This window comes from Pygocentrus nattereri, chromosome 10, assembly GCF_015220715.1.
Source record: "Pygocentrus nattereri isolate fPygNat1 chromosome 10, fPygNat1.pri, whole genome shotgun sequence".
Taxonomy (NCBI): Eukaryota; Metazoa; Chordata; class Actinopteri; order Characiformes; family Serrasalmidae; genus Pygocentrus; species Pygocentrus nattereri.
The window spans coordinates 20,025,907-20,046,857 of record NC_051220.1 but is presented as its reverse complement, the minus strand read 5'-3'; the positions used below and the strand labels follow the sequence as shown (position 1 = coordinate 20,046,857).

The 20,951-nt window shown below is 37.9% G+C and overlaps 1 protein-coding gene across 1 annotated transcript in view; it reads right to left on the bottom strand.

Moving 5' to 3' along the window:
• The window catches only part of ltk (leukocyte receptor tyrosine kinase), a 124,733-nt gene that overhangs the window by 38,962 nt on the left and 64,820 nt on the right, over positions 1–20,951 (bottom strand). The window contains exons 7-13 of the mRNA XM_017713450.2: positions 16,268–16,417; positions 12,949–13,049; positions 10,940–11,100; positions 10,446–10,540; positions 8,170–8,259; positions 4,016–4,178; positions 1,145–1,295 (exon numbers count right to left, since the gene is read on the bottom strand). Coding sequence (XP_017568939.1) covers positions 1,145–1,295; positions 4,016–4,178; positions 8,170–8,259; positions 10,446–10,540; positions 10,940–11,100; positions 12,949–13,049; positions 16,268–16,417 — 911 coding nt within the window. The remainder of the gene's footprint in view (positions 1–1,144; positions 1,296–4,015; positions 4,179–8,169; positions 8,260–10,445; positions 10,541–10,939; positions 11,101–12,948; positions 13,050–16,267; positions 16,418–20,951) is intronic.

Here is a 20,951-nt window from a genome sequence, read left to right as displayed (position 1 = left end):
AACATCCCAGTCATGTGATCACATTCAAATAAAGTCACATGCGATCACATTATGTCACATGATCGTGTACTATTCGCATGATTCACATGAAGTCATGTGGTCACATTCACAGGATGTCACATGTGATCACGTCAAGTGAATGTGTTTGGGAATGTGTTTGGGAATGTGTTTTTAGACACTTTACGTGACTTTACATGTGACTTTTCTGTAAGGGATTTACTCTTCACCATTTAATTCATTTCATACTGTCATGTGTTCATATATCTTTCATATGGTGTCACAAGCTCATGTATCAGTCGTGGGCTGGAGCTTAGGGCACTGGCCCTGTGACCGGAAGGTTGCTGGTTTGATCCTCAGCGCCAACAGTCCATCACTGAGGTGTCCTTGAGCAAGACACCTAACCCCCAATTGCTCCCCAGGTGCCATGGATAGGGCTACCCACCACTCCGGGCAAGTGTGCTCACTGCCCCCTAGTGTGTGTGTTCTCACTGGTGTGTGTATGTGGTGTTTCACTTCACAGATGGGTTAAATGCGGAGGTGAAATTTCCCCGTTTGTGGAATTAAAAAGTGTCACTTAATTATTTATATGACGCCACATGGTCATATATTCATGTTATCACGTTATGTCATGTGATCACATGATGTCACATTATCACATCTTATTCATGTGATGTTTACTTGTGAATGTGTTTTTTCACATGTGATTATAAGTGAACTGCAGGATTTTATCAACTGAGAAACATGTTTATGCTGTAAAGAAAAGTGGGCAATGGAATGAGCAAAGTGATTAATGCAATAGTGACATGATGATTCTTTACATTTAGTTTGTTCATTTTTATTTATTCCATGCAAGTATGTAAGGTATTTTTTGCCCCTGGTTATTTCTAACACTGGCTGCAGCAAGCTTACATATTTTTGTTGTGCAAAAAATTCATATTGGCAAATCTTTACAGCAGAAAATAAGATAACATTTTTTAACATATTTTAATGTCATTTTTGAGATGGCCTTTTTTGCATGATCTAAAAGGAAAACAAGTTGGCATTTTCATTTCATCATTTCAGTGAACATATGTGAGAAAGGTGACACACTGCACTTTTTTGTTTTTGTTTTGTTACTCCTGCTGTGAATCAAGGCTGTACTCACTCCTGGGCAAGCATCTTCACCCTGGTGACCGATCAGGAGGTAGAGGATGTCCCCTTTCTCCAGTGGGAAGATGGCCGAAATGATGACCCCATGTGAGCGCTTGTTGTGGTTCTTTGCTCCTTTGCCTCCAGCAGCTCCATAGGCTGTGATCCTGGGGTTCAAAACACATTTCTTTTCGCATTGTATGCAATTAAAATATAACCCCATTTCCAAAAAAGTTAGGACACCCTGCAAAATGTAAATAAAAACAAAAAGTCAATGATGTACAGATCATTTAAACCCTATATTTGAAAAACAACATATTAAATGTTGAAACTGAGAAATTTTATTGCTTTTCGAAAAATATATGCTCATTTTGAATTTGAACAACATGCTCCAACAAAAGGCTGGCAAAGTTGTGTAATGCTTTAAAAATAAATAAATAAATAAATAAAAATTGGTTTACTCAGTTCCTAAACACTTACAGAGTGTTGTTAAAAGAAGAGGTGATGAAAGACAGTTGTAAACAAGCCCCTGTCCCAACTTTTTTTGGAACGTGTTTTTGGCATTAAATTCAAAATGGGCAACATTTGATATGTTGTGTTTGGTACTTTCCTTTAAAAAATATGGTTTACAAGACTTGCATATCATTTTTATTTATTCTGCACAGTGTCCCAACATTTTTGGAAATCAGAACTCAAACTTTCTATAGTGTTTTAAACTGTATTTAAAAAATAATAATTTACAAAAATGTGATGATCTTGCTTGTGTGGTAGTTGCAGAGCAGCTCCCGACCAGGACTAACTGTGTGTGGAAAAATCTCTTCTCATGTAATCAGGATTTCGTCACATATACAGACCTGCTGTTTGTGCTGTTAATTTTAAACCTGCTATTAAAATGTTTTAGTAGAAAAGACAGGGAGAGAAAAGAGCTGATTTTTTCTTATATATTTGTGAAGATTTATCAAACTTGTCAATGATCTACCAGCCTTTTATAGCAAATTTTGTACCATTTTTCTTACTGTTCAATAATTGAAAGTGCTTCCCCACATTTTTTTTCTGAGGCATCTTGTGCTCTTTTAGCTTGAACACCAATGCAGAAAGTGGTGCAGTTTGTTGTGGTCTAAGGTGAGGTGACAGTGAAATGCCTGGCATGTATGACATATTTTAAACTAAACCAGTAATTTATTATTTTTTTTTCAGCATTTTCTTTATACTAACATTAACCGTTCTATCTAAGGACCCTTGCTGATGGAATGTATGCTTAACAAATTATTACTTGAGTAAGAACAAATATGTGTTTTGCTTTTGTTTGGACATTGACTTACAAATGTGCAGTTTACATGATTAAAGCCATTTATCTGGCTTGCAAAGAATCCCATCTCCCATCAAACGCTGAGCTATGCTCTGCTGGGATTAGGATTAGCATAAGCATGAACATGATATAATATTTACAATCAATGTCCATTAACAAATTTATTATACAACAAGAGAGAGACTATCAGTGCAACAAAAAGAAAAAGCCTACATGTTTTGAGGGAAGTCCAGACATTTGTGATTAACACCAGCTGTGGCTCAGGGCCCTTTAACAAAAAACAAACAAACAAAAAAAAAACACACACACCACATTTTAAAATAATTTACCTAATGAAGGGGGACAAGCTCAGTTAGCTGTATCAGCTAGTTGCCAGATTTTCACACGGAAATCTGCTCTGTCGCTAAAGAGGGGCTCGACTGACAGTGTTTAAAGCTCAAAGGCCTAGTGATTGAGAGCAAAGAAGCGGCCATCTGTCTTTCTTTCCGGCTAGTTTCTCACTCTTCACACGCCTCCCTGGCACATCTTAGCAGCTTGTAATGAGCTCCCAGGACTAGCCTGGCAATCACAGCAAATCAGTTCAAAGGCTGTGCAGCGCAGGGGCCAGATTAAGTGGAGTGCAGAAACAGATTAATCTATGCCTTCAGCCTATGAGTCATTGGATACTTGCTGTGTTCAAGAGAAAGAGAGTGTATATGCACACATGTGTAACAGAAGGGGAGAGAGAGGCAGGAGGAAAGCTCATCTCCCAGTGGTTACATGCCCCCTCAAACCTTTTTGCTGTGACAATCACTCTTGACAGTTTTGAAAAAATAAGCTCTGGTTCTACTGTCAGTGCCCACAGGCTACACGCAGTGCTTTTGTTCTGACACCAGTTGTGAAACAAAGCATGCCATGTTTGAGCTGTAAAAAAACCCCAAAAAACAAAACAAAAAAAACTGCACTTCTACCATAAACAGCTAAAATAAAACTACAGATTAACATAGGATAATGCTGCTAGTGGCACAGTAACAGTGCAATGCAAAGCAATGTAGTTACCATTTCTGGTCTAAAATACACTTGATGCATGCGTGAAATTTACATTGTGCTTCATTCAGAGCACAAATTTTATAACAGAAACCAAGCTGGGTTACCAGAAGCAGCAGTTTCATATGGCAAACATACTGGTATATTTTTTTCTGTTTGGTCTCAGGCGATGCAAAAGCAATTTGTGAATAGGCATGAAATTAAATAGATGTGTAACAGCTACAGTTTGAAACATGAGTTCTAAAGATTAAAATCTCTAGGAGATTAAAATGTCAGTCTGGATTAAAGCTCAATAACAAGTGCTCAGTTAGCTGAATGCTCATCCTTTTAAACAAAAGAAGAAGAAATAGTAAACACATTAAATGTGAGCTTAAGTTGTCAATCATTAGATGATTGATGTATGTTGTCACTGATGAGCTCTTCAGACACCAAACATCTTGGCTGATCAACTACATTTCAAAGAAAATCATCTAAATATGATTTTTTTGGCTAAACTTTTCCTTTAAGGCTCTTAATGTCATATAGAAGGTTTAAAACTTGTGCGCTGCTTACTTGTATCGGTTGGTTGCAGGGACCCTCCACATTTGGACACCCCGGAGAGGGCCTTCTTTCCCCACCATCACGCTAACATTAGTGTTTCGGTAGGCGCTGTCACATTGGGCCTGAGTGGGGCCACGAGGTCCACTTGCCCCACACGAAGTGAACCACCAGGTCTCTGGGAATGTAATGTTAACATGTTAATAGTCTTCTTTGTTGTGCCTCAAATGCCTTTTAAAATAAGCCTGTACAGTAATGTGCAAAAGACTTAGGACACCTGAAAAAAGCAGTATATTACATTGAATATATAAAGAAATGTTAATACTAAAAAGTAACAAGAATTTCTTGTTTCCAGAATACTGACTGGAAAAACCTCTGCAAGTCTGACAAATTAAAATCACAAAAATCACCACACACACCAAATTTAAAGCAAATAAAACTCCATATCCTCTTCTATCAAAAATGCTTGTTTTTTATGAAAACAGACATGTATACAGAAGAAAATAACATCATTTAAAAGGTAGCTGTTTACATGCAGCTTACAGCTGAATTCTACAGTAAATATGTGTGCTGTGAACAGCAGTGGTGGACGAAGTGCACAAATCATGTACTGGAGATAATGTAGAGATACCCAAGGTAAAATATTACTCCAGTAAAAGTAGAAGTTCCTCCTTTAGACCTCCATTTGAGTAAAAGTACAAAAGTATTGTACGTAAGTATCATAAGTAAAAGTACTATAAGATTCATTATGACTCTAACGTCCCATTATTGTTTCTGTAACGAGACTCTTGCTTCATGAACTCATTTTAGGTAAAAATCCTCCAGTGTCTCTCTTGGTAAACCAGTCTTATAATAGAATGTCATTAATTAGTGATGCTGATGTCTATAACATTATCATAAGCATAAAACACTGAAGGCAAACAAGTTTCCATCAGGTAGAACTGAGTGGCTCTGAAATCACTTTTTACAAACAAGCAAAGTTTCAGTTTAAGATTTATTTGCAACTTAGAAGTTTAATAAAAACTGGCTTTAAACTCAGGATCACAAATGAGTTTTCCTTTACTATATTGATCTGTAGGTCTCTGTTCATAAACATAAACTAGCAAAAGCCAATTTACTATAAAATGAAAGTGTTTAAATAAATTCTGAAAAAAGACACACAACTGCAAGTGTGTACATATTTCTACATTGTGGTCTATTTACACAAAGTTAGGTTAGAGTCAGGACTTAGTTCCATCATTTATGCAGGCATAGGCACCCCCAAGCATTTACGCTGCTGCACCAACGATGAACCATAGCACAGGGTCGGTATGTCCAACAGGTCAAAACAAAATCAAAACAAAGTGCTGTGTCCTGATTGGTGTTCTTGCTTCGCACTTCTTTCGATTTGGCTTTCCATTTTTATAGACATACAGCAGGTGAAATAAGTATTGAACATGTCACCAATTTTCTAAGTAAATATATTTCTAAAGGTGCTATTGACATGAAGATGTCAGTAACAATCCATCCAATACACACATGCAAAGAAATCAAACCATAGAATGAGAAATGACAGGGAAAAAGTACTGAACATGCTTAGTGAAATGTATTTATTACTTCGTACAAAAGCCTTTGTTGGTGATGACAGCTTCAAGACACCTCCTGTATGGAGAAACTAGTCACATGCATTGCTCAGGTATGACATTCTTCCACACAAACACTCTTCAAATCCTCAGGTTTCGTGGTTCTGTGGGCTCCTTCTATGAACTCTAAACTTTAGTTCCTTCCATAGACTTTCAATTGGATTCAGGTCAGGTGATTGGCTGGGCCATTCTAGCAGTTTTATTTTCTTTCTCTGAAACCAACTGACTTTCCTTGGCTGTGTGTTTGGGATCAATGTCTTGCTGAAATGTCCACCCTCGTTTCATCTTCATCATCCTGGTAGACGGCAGCAGATTTTTATAAAGAATGTCTCAGTACATTTGTCCATTCATCCTTCCTTCAATTATTTGAAGCATGCTAGTGCTGTATGCTGAAAAACAGCTCCACACCATGATGTTCCCACCTCCAAACTTCACTGTTGGTATGGTGTTTTTGGGGTGATACGCAGTGCCTTTTGACCTTCAAACATCATGTGTATTATGGCGAAAAGTTCTGTCTTGTTCTCATTTGACCATCATCCCAGTATTTCAACGGCTTGTCTAAATGTTGTTGAGCAAACTTTAAACTTGCTTCAACATGCTTATTCTTCAGCAATGGAGTCTTGCATGGCGATTGTGCATACAGGCCATGGCGGTTTCTTTGAAACAATTGTACCTGCTGATTCCAGGTCTTTCTGTAGCTCTCCACAAGTGGCTCTTGGACAACTCTTCTGATAATTTTTTTCACTCCACTGTCTGAAAGCTTGTGGGGAGTACCTGGTCATGGCCGGTTTATGGAGAAATTATGTTCTTCCCACTTCCGGCCCCAACAGTGCTCACTGGAACCTTCAGTAGTTTAGAAATTCTTCTGTAACCAATCCCATCAGTATGTTTTGCAACAATAAGGTTGCGATGGTCTTGAGAGAGCTCACTGGTTTTACCCTGACGGTGACGGCTGCGAGAGCCGGCACTGTCATCGTCCTCCTCCTCCCGCCGTCACTTCCGTGACTCACGCCACTCTCGTCTGTCCAGGGAGCTCGGGCTTTGCGCTCCGCCCCCTCCACACTCGCAGCTCTCTCCCTGGCATCCTTGCCAAGGTTAGTCATGTAAGATATTTGAATTTGAAATGTGGTGGAGTGAAACTGAAAAGTTGCCCAAAATGGAAATACTTCAGTAAAGTACAGATACATGAAAAAACTACTTAAGTACAATAACAAATTAAATTTACTTAGTTACTGTCCACCATGGGTACTTTTTTAGCCCATCTAGCCCCTTTAGAGATAGTTTAGTTGGTAGTTGGCAGCAGGTATTAGGATACACAGAAATGACAGTCAACGACATGGTTTAGTTCAGTTTCCTTGGTCTGGACCAAAAGCAGCAAATAATAAACTGTTGCATTTTAGTTCTGATTCTCTGGGTATTGACACTTACATATTTGACATTGGCATAAAAAAGGTGTAAAAAAAGTACTGGTTAAAAAAATCACAACTGATTGAGCAAAATGTATTTGACAACAATATTAAATACAATAATATCCATGAGCTTTCAGAACCATCTTGTACTTGCAGGTGTTGTGGGTTTTATATGTGTACTGTTTATCTATCTATACCTTGTGATTTTTGAAAATTATCTGCAGAAAGATGCTGTGTGTTTTCCCACAACATGTAGTGAAATCATTGTGAAAACACAACAGCTTTAATACTGTTTTTATGAAGCAGTGAAAATGTGTTACATTCATATATAACATAATTGACGTGCACAGTGACTTGTGTACATCAAGTACTCAGAATGTGTCAAATTTTAAAACCAAAACTATGCAATCTATAGATTCAGAGACAATCTTATGAACAGATGATAAAACACACGTCATCAGAATCATCATCAGTATCAGAAATTCATCTTTTCCATGTACCTAAGAAGATCTGCAGACATGAAATGACAGTTCCTTCAGTTTTTGTTTCATTTATATGCCATTTTGCATTCAAACAGCACCACAGTTTGGAAGGAGTCAATCTCCTCAGAATGTCTCGTCCATTTGTGCAGTGTGCAATCGCAATAGAACTTGTGCAATTTCACTAGAACTCGTAGTAATCAAAGCAAATGTGCCAAGAGATTTTATTTTAGGATGTTGTAGAATAAGTAGACAGGCCAAAGAATCTGGTAAGCTTTATTGCTTCTCATTGCCAAGAAAAGCTTATTTTTAAAGGAGGGTCATTTGACTGACAAGCAAAATGACCAACTATAAACTATGGCAATTTTCGAAATTGTAAAACACACTAAACAGCTAAACCACAATTGCAGCGATGCTCATGTATTTCTTAGACAACTTACTGAGCTTACTGACAAGATACAGCACTAAATATAATTTTCTCAGGTGGCTAAAGACTTTTGCACAAATCTGTACATCTGAGCTTTTTCTGCAAGCGAGCTTCTCGCTGTGAGCTTCTAGCTGTAGAAGTGGCCCTGCTTAGAGAATTTCTGAGCTTTGGTGCTGCAAAAGAATTTCATTAAAGAGGCATTTTATCATTCCATCAGAGTAATTCACTATACCTGTTACAGAGGGCTCAGGAAGGGGGCTCAGGAAGTCCAGCTTGCTGATAGAGTCCAAATCTTGATGTCCAAAAAGCAGTGCATTCAGATCTAACAAAACCAGACAGATTATAGCCATGAGATAAAGAGTGCAAAGAGAGAGAGATGAAAGAATGATGGCATTAGGGTTGAACATCCCATTCCAGACCTTGTGCTTGTGATGATAAGCTATCATAAAAAGATGAAGACTTTATAAGCAGATGAGATGCTTTGTGAGATGCTATTAAGTACATTGGGCCTGCAGATGAGATACTGGATGCCTGGAAAAGATGAAGAAGGAGGTCTACAAGAATTGGAGAGTGTGACAGAGAGTTGTGAGAAGAGAAGCGAGGAGGACGAAAGATGAGCGTGATAAAGGGAGCTGCGATTTAAGAGGCATTATTTAACGATCAGATATCTTAGGAATTTCACAAACGCTCGATTGTATTTATGGACGATAAATAATACAGCTTGACTCAAGAGGACCACCAGCACGTGCGGCTAACCGCAGAATAGAAAGCAGGTCATCGGTTTAGGTCCACGCCACCCTTTTCCAGTGCTTTGGGAACGAAAAACCACAGCGTTCCGAGAAATGCTGCACTATAACAGGGCAGACGTGCCTGCTTATACATCACGTCGCCAATGAAGGAGTTCACGAGGCAAAGTCCAGCCTCAAGTACCACAGTCATGCATTGGCAATCCATGACGAGTGTCTTTATGAGAATTGCTGCATTGTGAGAAGGGAACGCGAAAGGAAATAATTTTTTATTGACTCCCCCACCTTTCAGAACTAATCAAGCGGGAGCTGCATCATGAGCTTCATAAGAGATACCTCCTACTGCTAACAGAGGAAGAAACTTCATGTGCATGTTTACCCTTTCAAAACTGATTTCTGTCTCTGATTCAACATGCAGCAGAAAACTTTTAGTGGGTGATCTGTTAGTTAGCAGGGCTGACTGCACCATATATCATTTTTCAATTGTTACAGTACTAATATAGCACTGATTTTGGTTTTGGAACCAATACCAGCTGTGATACCTCAATATGGATATCAAAATAAATGGATATCAGCAATAAATTAGTTGCCTCAGATGACTGATAAAATTAAATGGAAAGTGATATTTTCCCAACATTTCTATAAAATGAACTGGATAGGATTTTGCAGTTAGTTAAAAAATGAAAACAGAACCCTATATGCTTCCAATACATTTTACATAATTAAGTATAAGTAGAGTCATATTCAAAGCTGTTGAAATATACTTGATAAATTCATACAAAATAAATGTTGTAGTTATGCACACAAGTCACTAAAACTAAACCTCTGTGAACAGGCTGTTGCTTGCATGGACTACTTAATATACTTACACCATAATATACTTATACTTAGAACTTAGTTTAGTTAAAATCAAGGAAATTATTTATTTGAATTCTTTTCCTAAGCACTAGGCTAAAACAGACTCAACTGCTCCTCCTTTAATATTCAGTACAGCATTTACTGAATGACTCACTGTAAAACTGCAAAATAAAAAGTAAAGAAAATGATATGTGAATGTGCTTCGGAAGCAGTATTAAAACCAGTGCGGGAAAACAAATGTTAGTTTTACGCCAACACAATACTAGATGCTACAAGATACTAGCCGGAATATTTTTCATAGAGAAGCTCAATGTCAGTGGGGTGGGACAGGCCAAAACCACCATATTAAAGGTAGACACAGACATTTTAAGTCTTTGTGATCAAATAAGTTAAAGTTCTGTTCCTTTCAATTAAAAAAAAAAAGTCACTTTATTGCTTTTAAAAAGATAATACGACATAAACTGAACTTTATTCATGGAAAAGCTAAGTACATTAAATGGTGAAGGAATTGTTTATTGCAATTGTTATTGATTATTCAGTGGGGAAATGGTGCATTTTATCATGTCTTTTTTGTTGTCTCACTTGAGACATTATAGTGATTTTACCACAGGTATGGGGGTGTTATTCTGCTACACACATGCCTAAGAACACCCCTTACTATGATAACATCACAGTAACACACAGCCTCGCATGACTTACTGCTTATTTTTAACATTATGAACACTTCAGTACTATGCTCTCAAATTTTCTATTGGTCCAACTGTCATGAAATGTTTGCACAGTTTAAAGGGCAACTGGTGTTTTTAGATGTTAAAGAAAAACAAAAACAGAAAAAGTGGAGCTGTTAGAGTCTCATGACTCACGACTATATTTGTGTGTGTGTGTTTCATGGGTTAAAGGTCACCTGTGTCAAAACATGCTGCACTTAATGAAATGTCATCGAGTGCAACGTCGGCCTTCGAGCCGGCAGCCCATAGAGCCTGCACTTTTATATGGAACCTGCAGTCAAAACAAATAAAACAAAGGATGAGGACAAGATGAAAATAAACATATAATCAACTTGCATTCATTTCAGTGCCTGACTACGGTGGCTTAGTCGAGACAGCCACAACAAATTCAGCATAAAAGGCCCATTTCAGGGAAATCAATACATATTTGGAAATAAAAGGTTCATGTAGTATGCAAACACTGTTAGTTCCCTAACATACCAGTTACTTTCCACAAAGCTCATAAATGGAAACTGTGCTGCAAATATAACTAATTTTGTTTAAGAAAATTATATATTGGTACATAAAAACACACATAGGAAGCCCTTTGGGGGAAAAAATGAAATACAAGAAAAATGTAAAATCATTTCTTTTGTTTGGCATGTCCAATAAAATTCAGCATCTCCATTACCCTTTTAGGAGGTCAGTGATTTGCAGAGTGATGTCCTGCCAGTCGTCCTTCCACTGTCCAGCCCTTTCCCACATTAAAGGAGTCTCTGCAGTATCATTTTCCACCACTGACAGCAGCACTGTGCCATTAAAATCCCCATACAGATACAGCAAGAAGTGCAACTACATACCAAAATGGATTAAAGATGGGACAACATAGTCAATTATATATATATATATATATATATATATATATATATATATATATATATATATATATATATATATACATACACACACACACATACACACACACACACACACACACACTGTAGATATAATAATCAGAAAAAAATATCAGTTTAAAGGAATTTAAAGGAAAGATATAAATTAGTCTAAGAGAACCACTGTGTTCTTCTCCTTAGTTCATGAAGTTCATATACACTATATGTCAAAATGTTTCTAGACACGTGCTCATCTAATGTTTCTTCTGAAGTCAAGGGTATTAACAGGGAGCTTGTCCCCCACTTTGCTGCTCTACTCTTTTGGAAATCCTTTGCACAAAATACTGGAACATTGCTGTGAGGATATGATTGTATTCAGTCACAACAGCCTTAGGCTATGTTCATATTACAAGCCTTGCTGCACAATTCCTAATTTTTGCTCTAATCCAATCCTTCTAACTTGATGGTTCACAATTTGTAGGTAAGTGACTCAAATCTGTCATTAATGTGAATGAACTGGCATCCTGAAACGACCCACATGCACACATCCTAATCAGTAATGTCACATGAACAAACCACGTGCATCACAAACAGCAAACAAACTAACCAGCGGAATAAGCCCTTGTCACAAAGATAATTAGCTTCGAACAGCTCTCAGCTGCTCATTATTAGAGTGAAATACAGGTGGAAAAAAAGGCCAGATATATTACTTTTCCATCTTTTATTGGCTCTAACTCCAGGAAAAGCACTGCTGCCTCAGTAATGCTGAATGATTGCGCTGATGTTCAGTTCAAATGATGTTCAGTTCTGGATCACAAACACAACTCCAACTCATACCAAATTGGTATTGGTGCTGAATGGAGCTCCTTCACTCCAGACAATACAGCTTCACTGCTCTAAAGCTTAATGATGGGGGGCTTTATACTACCCCGATAAAATGTAATTTTACTGTTATCAAGATATGAGCTTTTGTAATAAACACATATGCAATGACAACATATCAAATTGCTTCACATGGGGTGCCAGTGTGATATAAAGATTGCCGGGAACTTTGCTGCACTACTTGGACCAGTGAATTATCCACTCAGCAATATGGCCAGTTACAAAATACACATATGTACAAATCAAGAATTACTCTATCCTGAACTACTAGCCTGTAAAAATGCTTGAACCTTGATGACTACTCTCACTCTCAGAGTTGGGTGTTAAATACACTTGACTGTATGGTAAAATTTATTAGCAGTAATGGCTACTGTCATGACAAACCTGCATTACCAAATAAAGCTTTTTAAAGAATTAAATAAAAAATGGAACTCATATTTTGTAAGCTACAAATTCTCCACAAGGGAGCATCAGTAGCAGTGTCAACAATGGGTGCGCCTTAACCCTAACACCTGGCAATTTTTGCTGTTGAATCCACTTTTCTTCGTTAATAACAAAGTGCTGTTGCTGCATTTATTTGATATGTAAAGAATGTAATCCACCAGCTGAAAATTAGTAGACTTTTGTTTCATTTAATTTGTCCCACAAACTACCTCCCAGGACAAGAAAACACATGCACTGGCTATAAATCAAACATTATCATTACTCTGATCAAACAAGACAATAATAAGCGCTTAATGATTCAAACAAATGTTCAGTTTAATAGGTTAATGTAGGTGAATTCACTTATTAGAAGAGTTATCTGGATACATTTGGACATATAGTGTACAAGCACTGCTATGGAGAATATTAAAAGTTATCTTAACAAAGCATTAGTCTATAGAGACAGCCATACCCAACCATACCAAGCCATACTAATTCTCACCTGGCACTCTCGGCTAGATACAGTTAAGGGAAGAGCCGGGCTTTGAATGGATGCTTCGTTACCGTTAGCGTTGCCTCTGACCTTTAGGAACAGGAAGTGACCTTAGAAGGGAACAAAATCAGAGCATGCAGGGAACACATTTGTTACTTCCAAATCTATTTAGTTTGTAATTAATACAATAAAGATCTCAAGAGTTCATTTGAACAGGTCGGTCTCACTTAAAGGAGAATCCACTGATTGTTCATACTTTTTGCTTAATTAAATAATTAAGATGTATTTAATGTCATTCAAAGTGATTTGATTTGAAATGCTCCTTTATAGACAATCTTACTGAGTTAAATTGTCTACTATGGTGGTGATAGAAACCAGATGCCTGGAGAGTTTAAAACCTCTAAAGGTTACCGTACAGTTATTACATGACATGGCTAAGAATATGCTGCCTGATGCCTGAGATGTTGTTTTATGGTACTTTTCAGACAGTTTGAGAAAGTTTTAGCCCTGAAGTTTTTTTTTAATCCATTCATGTTTTAAGGATAAATAGTACTGAATAAAAAAAAACATTTTTTTATTATCACTATTTCCATTATAAACATTTCACATAAAAAAATCAGGCTCATGTAGGTTCACTGGTTGTTTTGGACACTAAATAAAATGTATTTACTTGTGGTGTACCCTGGGTTCCTATCACCACAACTGTGGGGTCTGCAATCCACTATTTCACATCCAAACACTGTATGTATGATGTGTATGTATGTATGTATGTAACAGTGTATGACTGTTTATCTCTCAACCCTTGGATAATGTACAAATGTTAAGAAAACAGGGGTATTCCCCTTTAAAACCTAGAAGATACATGTATCACAGGCAAAAACCAAGGAATGCTGTAAAGTCCTATGTGAGCTTGATTAGTTTTACCACAGGAGTGGTAAAAAAATCTGTGTGTAAGTGCATTGTCGATTTTTAAAGAATAGAACAAACAAGGTGAGGACCCCTGAATATCCCTGTTAGTGTTATGCGACAGGCACTTGTCTGGTGCCAAAAAACAAAAAAACAAACAAAAAAACAACTAAAAAAACAAACATAAGAACACCATACTAGATTTCACTGTGGGGTCAAATAGGGATTTTTTTGATGAGAGTCTCTCCCTCATAGGTCACTAAAACAAGCAGAAACTTGTGTTTGGAGTGCATGCACTCCAAAATTTCAATCAACAGCCCATTTGTTTCTGGAAGTAGAAGTTTTATTTTGATTTCAATTATATCAAAAGTTACTCTTACATCTGCTGTTATTTAAGAAAAAACATAATTTTGTTATTTAATTTTATTTTTTACCCAGTGTTTCCCCCAGTTTAGCAGTTGCCTGTTACACCCTTTACCTAGGTCTCTCTATCACACAACGCTTCAAAGCTGGGAGGGTGAACGTGCTTCCTCTGACCCCCCAACTTTTGAAACAAATGTGAGAAAGTGCAGACTCAAGACCATCAAGGCTGAATGTTAATCAAATTTTAATGTTAATAACTGCATAATTACATATTACACAAATATTACTCTTGAACACTAAAGGAAAACAGAAGTAAAAACTCTCGACCTCTAAGGGTTAAGGTTGTCTGGTTGATAAATTGGCTTTCCCTGCAAGGTTGTCAAAATGGCTTTTCCCTTATGTTCAAACAACAATTGGCTCTTCAACAAGAGTAAAAAATATATCAGAAACCAGTTTTAAAGGTTTTCTTTATACTTGGACATCCCGCAAGGGAGAAGCAAGCCTGCCTATTCCTCTGCGTTTTGCACAAAGACAAGAGCTAACGTGTTTCCACTCAAAAGCTGCATAACAGATCTCAGCTGGAGTTACAAAGCTGGACACCAGCCGGCCAGCCATAAAGTGAACGGCTGTGCTGCATGCACCAAAATCCAGTCTGACTTGCCAATATCAAGCTGAGCTGCATAATACTGAAGTGTTCTCAGCTGGCTCTTAAATAACTGCAACCATCTCCCAAGGATATTTCATTAAGTGAAAATTCCGAGTGGTACCTACAGAACATGCCAGTTATTTTCCCATTAGAAATTTGGAACAGGCAGTCCATCTATGGGAAAAGTCCCATCAGTGATATTCATAACTGACAGTTACAGGTTTACACTATACATGTAATCTATGAAATATGGAAAGAAATCTGGGGGATCATCTTTTTATTCTTGGGGATCCTCTTGGAGACACTACGTCACCTTCTGTGTGACAAGAAAACACACTTTCTCACTGAACTCTTCTTACAAGAGTTGGGGGATTCATCTATTCAAGGAGATGGAGAAAACTGCAACATTATCAGTTTCAGATTTTAAACATTCATCAACTTGTGATTCTCGATACAAATGAGTTCAGTTTTGTCTAATGCGACTTTTTCCAGCATGCCTAAGCTAAAGATACTGATCTGTGGGTCGCTACTCACTGCCTAAAGCAAGACAGATGAACATACCTTAAATGTAGGCCTTCTGATAATGACTACAAATGAAAGCTAGTGTACAGAACCATCAACTCTTGTTAGTTTAGACATTAAAACTAAAGCACACAATAGGTAAAGTGATGGATAACACAAGACAGTCATTTTTCTACCAACGGTTCACATTTTAACACTCAAATGAATCATCTAATGTACCTAAGTCACACTGATTGATTGTTATGTAAATAACTGGGATTAATGATTTAATTGTCTTTTCTTGTTCACTGTTTACAGCTATTAAAGTACAAATCTAAAGTGGCCAAATCAGCTGATGATCTTCCTTCCTAGTGTACACAGTAGCCAACACTAATGGAACTTTCAAAACGATGTGCTACAATGTTGTAAATGCACACTCACACAAAATGTCCATGATTTCAGTCATGTGTAAACAACGTTTTAGTGAAAATTTAAACACAAAACACTCTTTCTGCTAGTATACATTCTAAAAATGTCAGAATTAGCAAACAAGTAAATAGACATTACTTATCATTGCCCTCTAAACATCAGCACTAATTTACAAGTTAGAATGTTTCAGTTTTAGGCCCTACAATGTCTTTCAGAATACATTTACTGCTTCTTTTTATTTACATCTGCTTCACCTCCACCACCCATTTCACATTTTGCTTATTGCAGCATTTCATGACTGTGGAAAATGATGGCAGTTGGTTAAAATAATTGTGATTGTTTCAAATAGTTGCAATATCATAACTCTGACAGAGCTAAAAGAAATTAAAACATATTGGTGTTCATACATTTCGAATTTAAAAATTAAGTATGTAATTAACATAAAAACACGAACCGCTCACCACTTTAAAGTTACTTATTCACCTTGAGTGTTTTGAAGTGTTGTTCCTAAAAGGTCAGTGCTTTCGGACAGTTGTTCACCATTGGCCAGGCTCCAGGAAGACTGTCTATCAGAAGCTGACCACCCACAGGACCCTGACTCAAATGAACAGTATGAACCTAATGGCAATCTACCTGCAAAGACAATGCACAGACTTTTCAGAGCACAAGACATGCAGTGAAACTGTAACTGAAAGAGAGGCCTATAGCACTGGATGCATCCAAGCTGCTGCTGCTGCAAAAAAGCCAACTTTGCTCTAGGTTATGGTTTATTAGTTCTCAAAAGAGAATAAATATTTAATAAATTACTTTTTAACAGTCTATAAATCAGTTCTTGTTAAATTAATAATATAGGTAAAACTTACCATAAGGAGCTACTATACTACTATCTCAAATTCATCAATATCAAATTTGTCCACCTACTGCCACTATAACCGTTCTCTCCTTCAAATCTCACAATTAATGAGTCCCAACAAGATGTTCCCAATGATGTTTATGATACAATAATGTTATATATTCCCAGACACTAACATTCTATACATTTCTGTCTCATGTGGATATAAAACTATATATAAAATAATCCACTTGCACAAGAAAGGCAAAATTTAATGGAAAATTAGTGAGTTTCCAAAACTAAAGTTCAAAAGATGATTAAAAGATGTAGAGAAAATGGGACTGTTAACAACCGTGTAAGACCTGGTAGACCACCACAACTGTCACCATCAAATGAACAGCACTTTGTTTTTATCTTTGCGAGAGCAGAGAAAATCAAGCTCCACTCCTGATTCAGCTCTGAAAAAATCCACAGGGGTTTCTGTCCATCCTTCCACTGTGAGAAGACAACACTACGAGTCTGAAGAGGTGAGTAGCTGCCAAGAACCAGTTACTGAGAAAAAGAAAAAGACCAAAACACTGAAACTGACCTGGTGAGATATACACTGCTCAAAAAAATAAAGGGAACACTCAAATAACATTCTAGATCTGAATGAATGAAATATTCTCATTGAATACTTTGTTCTGTACAAAGTTGAATGTGCTGACAACAAAATCACACAAATCATCAATGAAAATCAAATGTATTAACCAGTGGAGGCCTGGATTTGGAGTCACACACAAAATTAAAGTGGAAAAACACACTATAGGCTGATCCAACTTTGATGTAATGTCCTTAAAACAAGTCAAAATGAGGCTCAGTATTGTGTGTGGCCTCCACGTGCCTGTATGACCTCCCTACAACGCCTGGGCACGCTCCTGATGAGGTGTTGGATGGTCTCCTGAGGGATCTCCTCCCAGACCTGGACTAAAGCCTCTGCCAACTCCTGGACAGTCTGTGGTGCAAGCACAGCAGGAACTGCTGACACACTCCAGCCACATGAGGTCTAGCATTGTCCTGCATTAGGAGGAATCCAGGGCCAACCACACCAGCATTCGGTCTCACAAGGGGTCTGAGGATCTCATCTCGGTACCTAATGGCAATCAGGCTACCTCTGGCGAGCACATGGAGGGCTGTGCGGCCCTCCAAAGAAATGCTACCCCACACCATTACTGACCCTCTGCCAAATCGGTCATGCTGAAGGATGTTGTAGGCAGCAGATCGCTCTCCACGGCGTCTCCAGACTCTGTCACGTCTGTCACATGTGCTCAGTGTGAACCTGCTTTTATCTGTGAAGAGCACAGGGCGCCAGTGGCGAATTTGCCAATCCTGGTGTTCTCTGGCAAATGTCAAGTGTCCTGCATGGTGCTGGGCTGTGAGCACAACCCCCATCTGTGGACGTCGGGCCCTCATACCATCCTCATGGAGTCCGTTTTTAACAGTTTGTGCAGACACATGCACATTTGTGGCCTGCTGGAGGTCATTTTCCAGGGCTCTGGCAGTGCTCCTCCTGTTCCTCCTTGCACAAAGGTGGAGGTAGCGGTCCTGCTGCTGGGTTGTTGCCCTCCTACGGCCTCCTCCATGTCTCCTGGTGTACTGGCCTGTCTCCTGGTAGCGCCTCCAGCCTCTGGACACTACGCTGACAGGCACAGCAAACCTTCTTGCCACAGCTCGCATTGATGTGCCATCCTGGATGAGCTGCACTACCTGAGCCACTTGTGTGGGTTGTAGAGTCCGTCTCATGCTACCACGAGCACCACCAACATTCAAAAGTGACCAAAACATCAGCCAGAAAGCATCGGTACTGAGAAGTGGTCTGTGGTCCCCACCTGCAGAACCACTCCTTTATTGAGTGTGTCTTGCTAATTGCCAATAATTTCCACCTGTTGTCTATTCCATTTGCACAACAGCTGTGAAATTGATTGTCAATGAGTGTTGCTTCCTAAGTGGACAGTTTGATTTCACAGAAGTTTGATTTACTTGGAGTTATATTGTGTTGTTTAAGTGTTCCCTTTATTTTTTTGAGCAGTGTAGAATAGATTTTACTGACTGAGGTGTTAAAAACTGCTCTGATAGTGAGCACCAGAAAATATAACCAACTTCTAAGACCGAACTTGGGTGGAAAAAACTGAAAGCAGGTCTCCTCAAAAAAATGAAAGCTGCAATGAAGGCAAAGGCTAGATATTCTTAATAATGAAAAATATGATATTATATTAAGCTGTTGAGGCTTCTGTTTACTTTTTGATTAAATATGTTTAATGCTTTTGGTCTGATGCTGAAAAATGAATGCACTTGTCCTGAATTGCTAACAGCAGCACTGTGTCCAACTTTCACACAGTACTGCATGTTGTCATTAGCATTACATACTAGATATTTTGGATGCATGGGGTCAAAAAAAGGACCTCAGTATTTTTAAATCAAGGCACAGCTGACACATTTCTTATGTATGAATGCCTCCAGTCATGGTTCTTCAGTTTTAACAGAGCACTCTGACAGTGCAAGGGAAGCACTTTCAGGTTGGTTAATCCACCGCCTTCAGTGAAAGGATTAACAATTTATCATGGACTAAAACTTTAATACAGCTAATGTGTGTGGCACACAGCCTGCCAGTGACTCTGCAGTCCCTCCTCACGCTGTCCCACCACACCACTCCACACACTTTAACTGTGCGTGCTCATTGAAATGCAAATTGTCAAAGGTGATCCCACAAATCTTAACAGGATCAATCTCTCATAGGCGTCCATCCAAATGAATGCTTCAATTATCATAAATTGAAAAATATCACTTCTCAAGGAGTGCTGGAGCTTTTGAGGAAAGGTGTAGATTTATTAGTGAATAGTTCCTCTCATAGTGGAAACAAAAGGCCTTAAAATAAAGAGCACAGATGTAGTGAAAAATGCCAGAAAAATGTAGTGAACAATTCAGGTAGTAATCTGTTTAATACATTAATTACATTCAGCACTCTTAAGGGAAAATCTCTGTTAATTAGAACAGACAGCAATTCAAAAGAGAGAGACAACATGGTCTAACCCAGAAATAAGCTTCGACTGTGCAGCAGAGATGCAATAATTGGTGATTAATTGTTGCGAACACATCAAAAATCAAGCATGCAATCCATTAATATGTTAACTATAAAGCAAATAGCTCCAGTTCTGAAAGCTTTTTGGCTGAGGTAATTCTAAGCCTTTGTAAAATACTTAATTGTGCACACTTTTGAGTACATACAGCTGGATTTAGTCACTTTCACAGTAGCCACAAAATGCATTTCTACCTGTTTTACAGGGTCCTCATTGAAATTATGCATTGCTTTCTTTTATTATGTTAACAAAAAATATTTGTATGATGGAAACATGTTTGATTTGCAAAATAAAAAAATAGCTGGATATTTGAAGTTAAAATGGTATTTTTATTGTAGTAGCTATATTCGTCTGATCTGAAGAAAGCTGCAGTTGCCCTTTTGTCTGGGCAGCCTGCTTTGTGGAGATTTGTGTGACTTTTTTGTCTTCACCACAGATGGTTCTGTGTTATGACCCCTCCCCTTTCACCCCTCATTGCCTTCTAGCACTCAACACAGTCACAACATTTCACACAGAGAGAGCAAACAGTATCCTCATTAATCTGATAACAAATACACAGGGAAAAATATTTTGTGAGGTCATGTTATTAAAAATGTCTGTGTCAATTTCCACTCTGCCCCGCAGAATGGACACCAGGGGGCCTGCAGAAAGAGGTTAATGCACTGAGATATTAAAAAGTGTTTCCCTGTTTGGACCATAGATCACTACTTTAGTACTGCTAGATGGGGCAAGGCATCAATGTGTATATGAAGCAACAAAATCTAAAAAGTTGACAAAACTACTGTAAAATAAAATGATGCGCCACAAAAGTTCTAAATTCTGAAGTTATATTTACCAGTCATTACTAGCCCAAGTTAAAACATAAATATCATGATTGGGGTTGTCTCAGTGTACCTCACTAGCTCTTGAAAGCTGTAGTCATCAACTATGTCACTTGTTCTCTTGGTCTATCTAGTAGAACCATTTGCCTATTGTGTCCTCATGCACATAATGAAAAAATAGTTCTTATCTTGAATGATAAATCTAACAGGAGCTGCTGATTATTGGTAAATAATAAAAAACTGAATCCATATTTTTTAACTGATTTACTGAATACCATTTTTTTATGTTTCTGTTAATGGTTAATTAGTAATCATTAACATCCCTACATAATCTAGCAGGTTTTTTGGTAGTGAGCTCATTTTAACCTTACTTTCTAAGAATACAAGATAAAGTCATA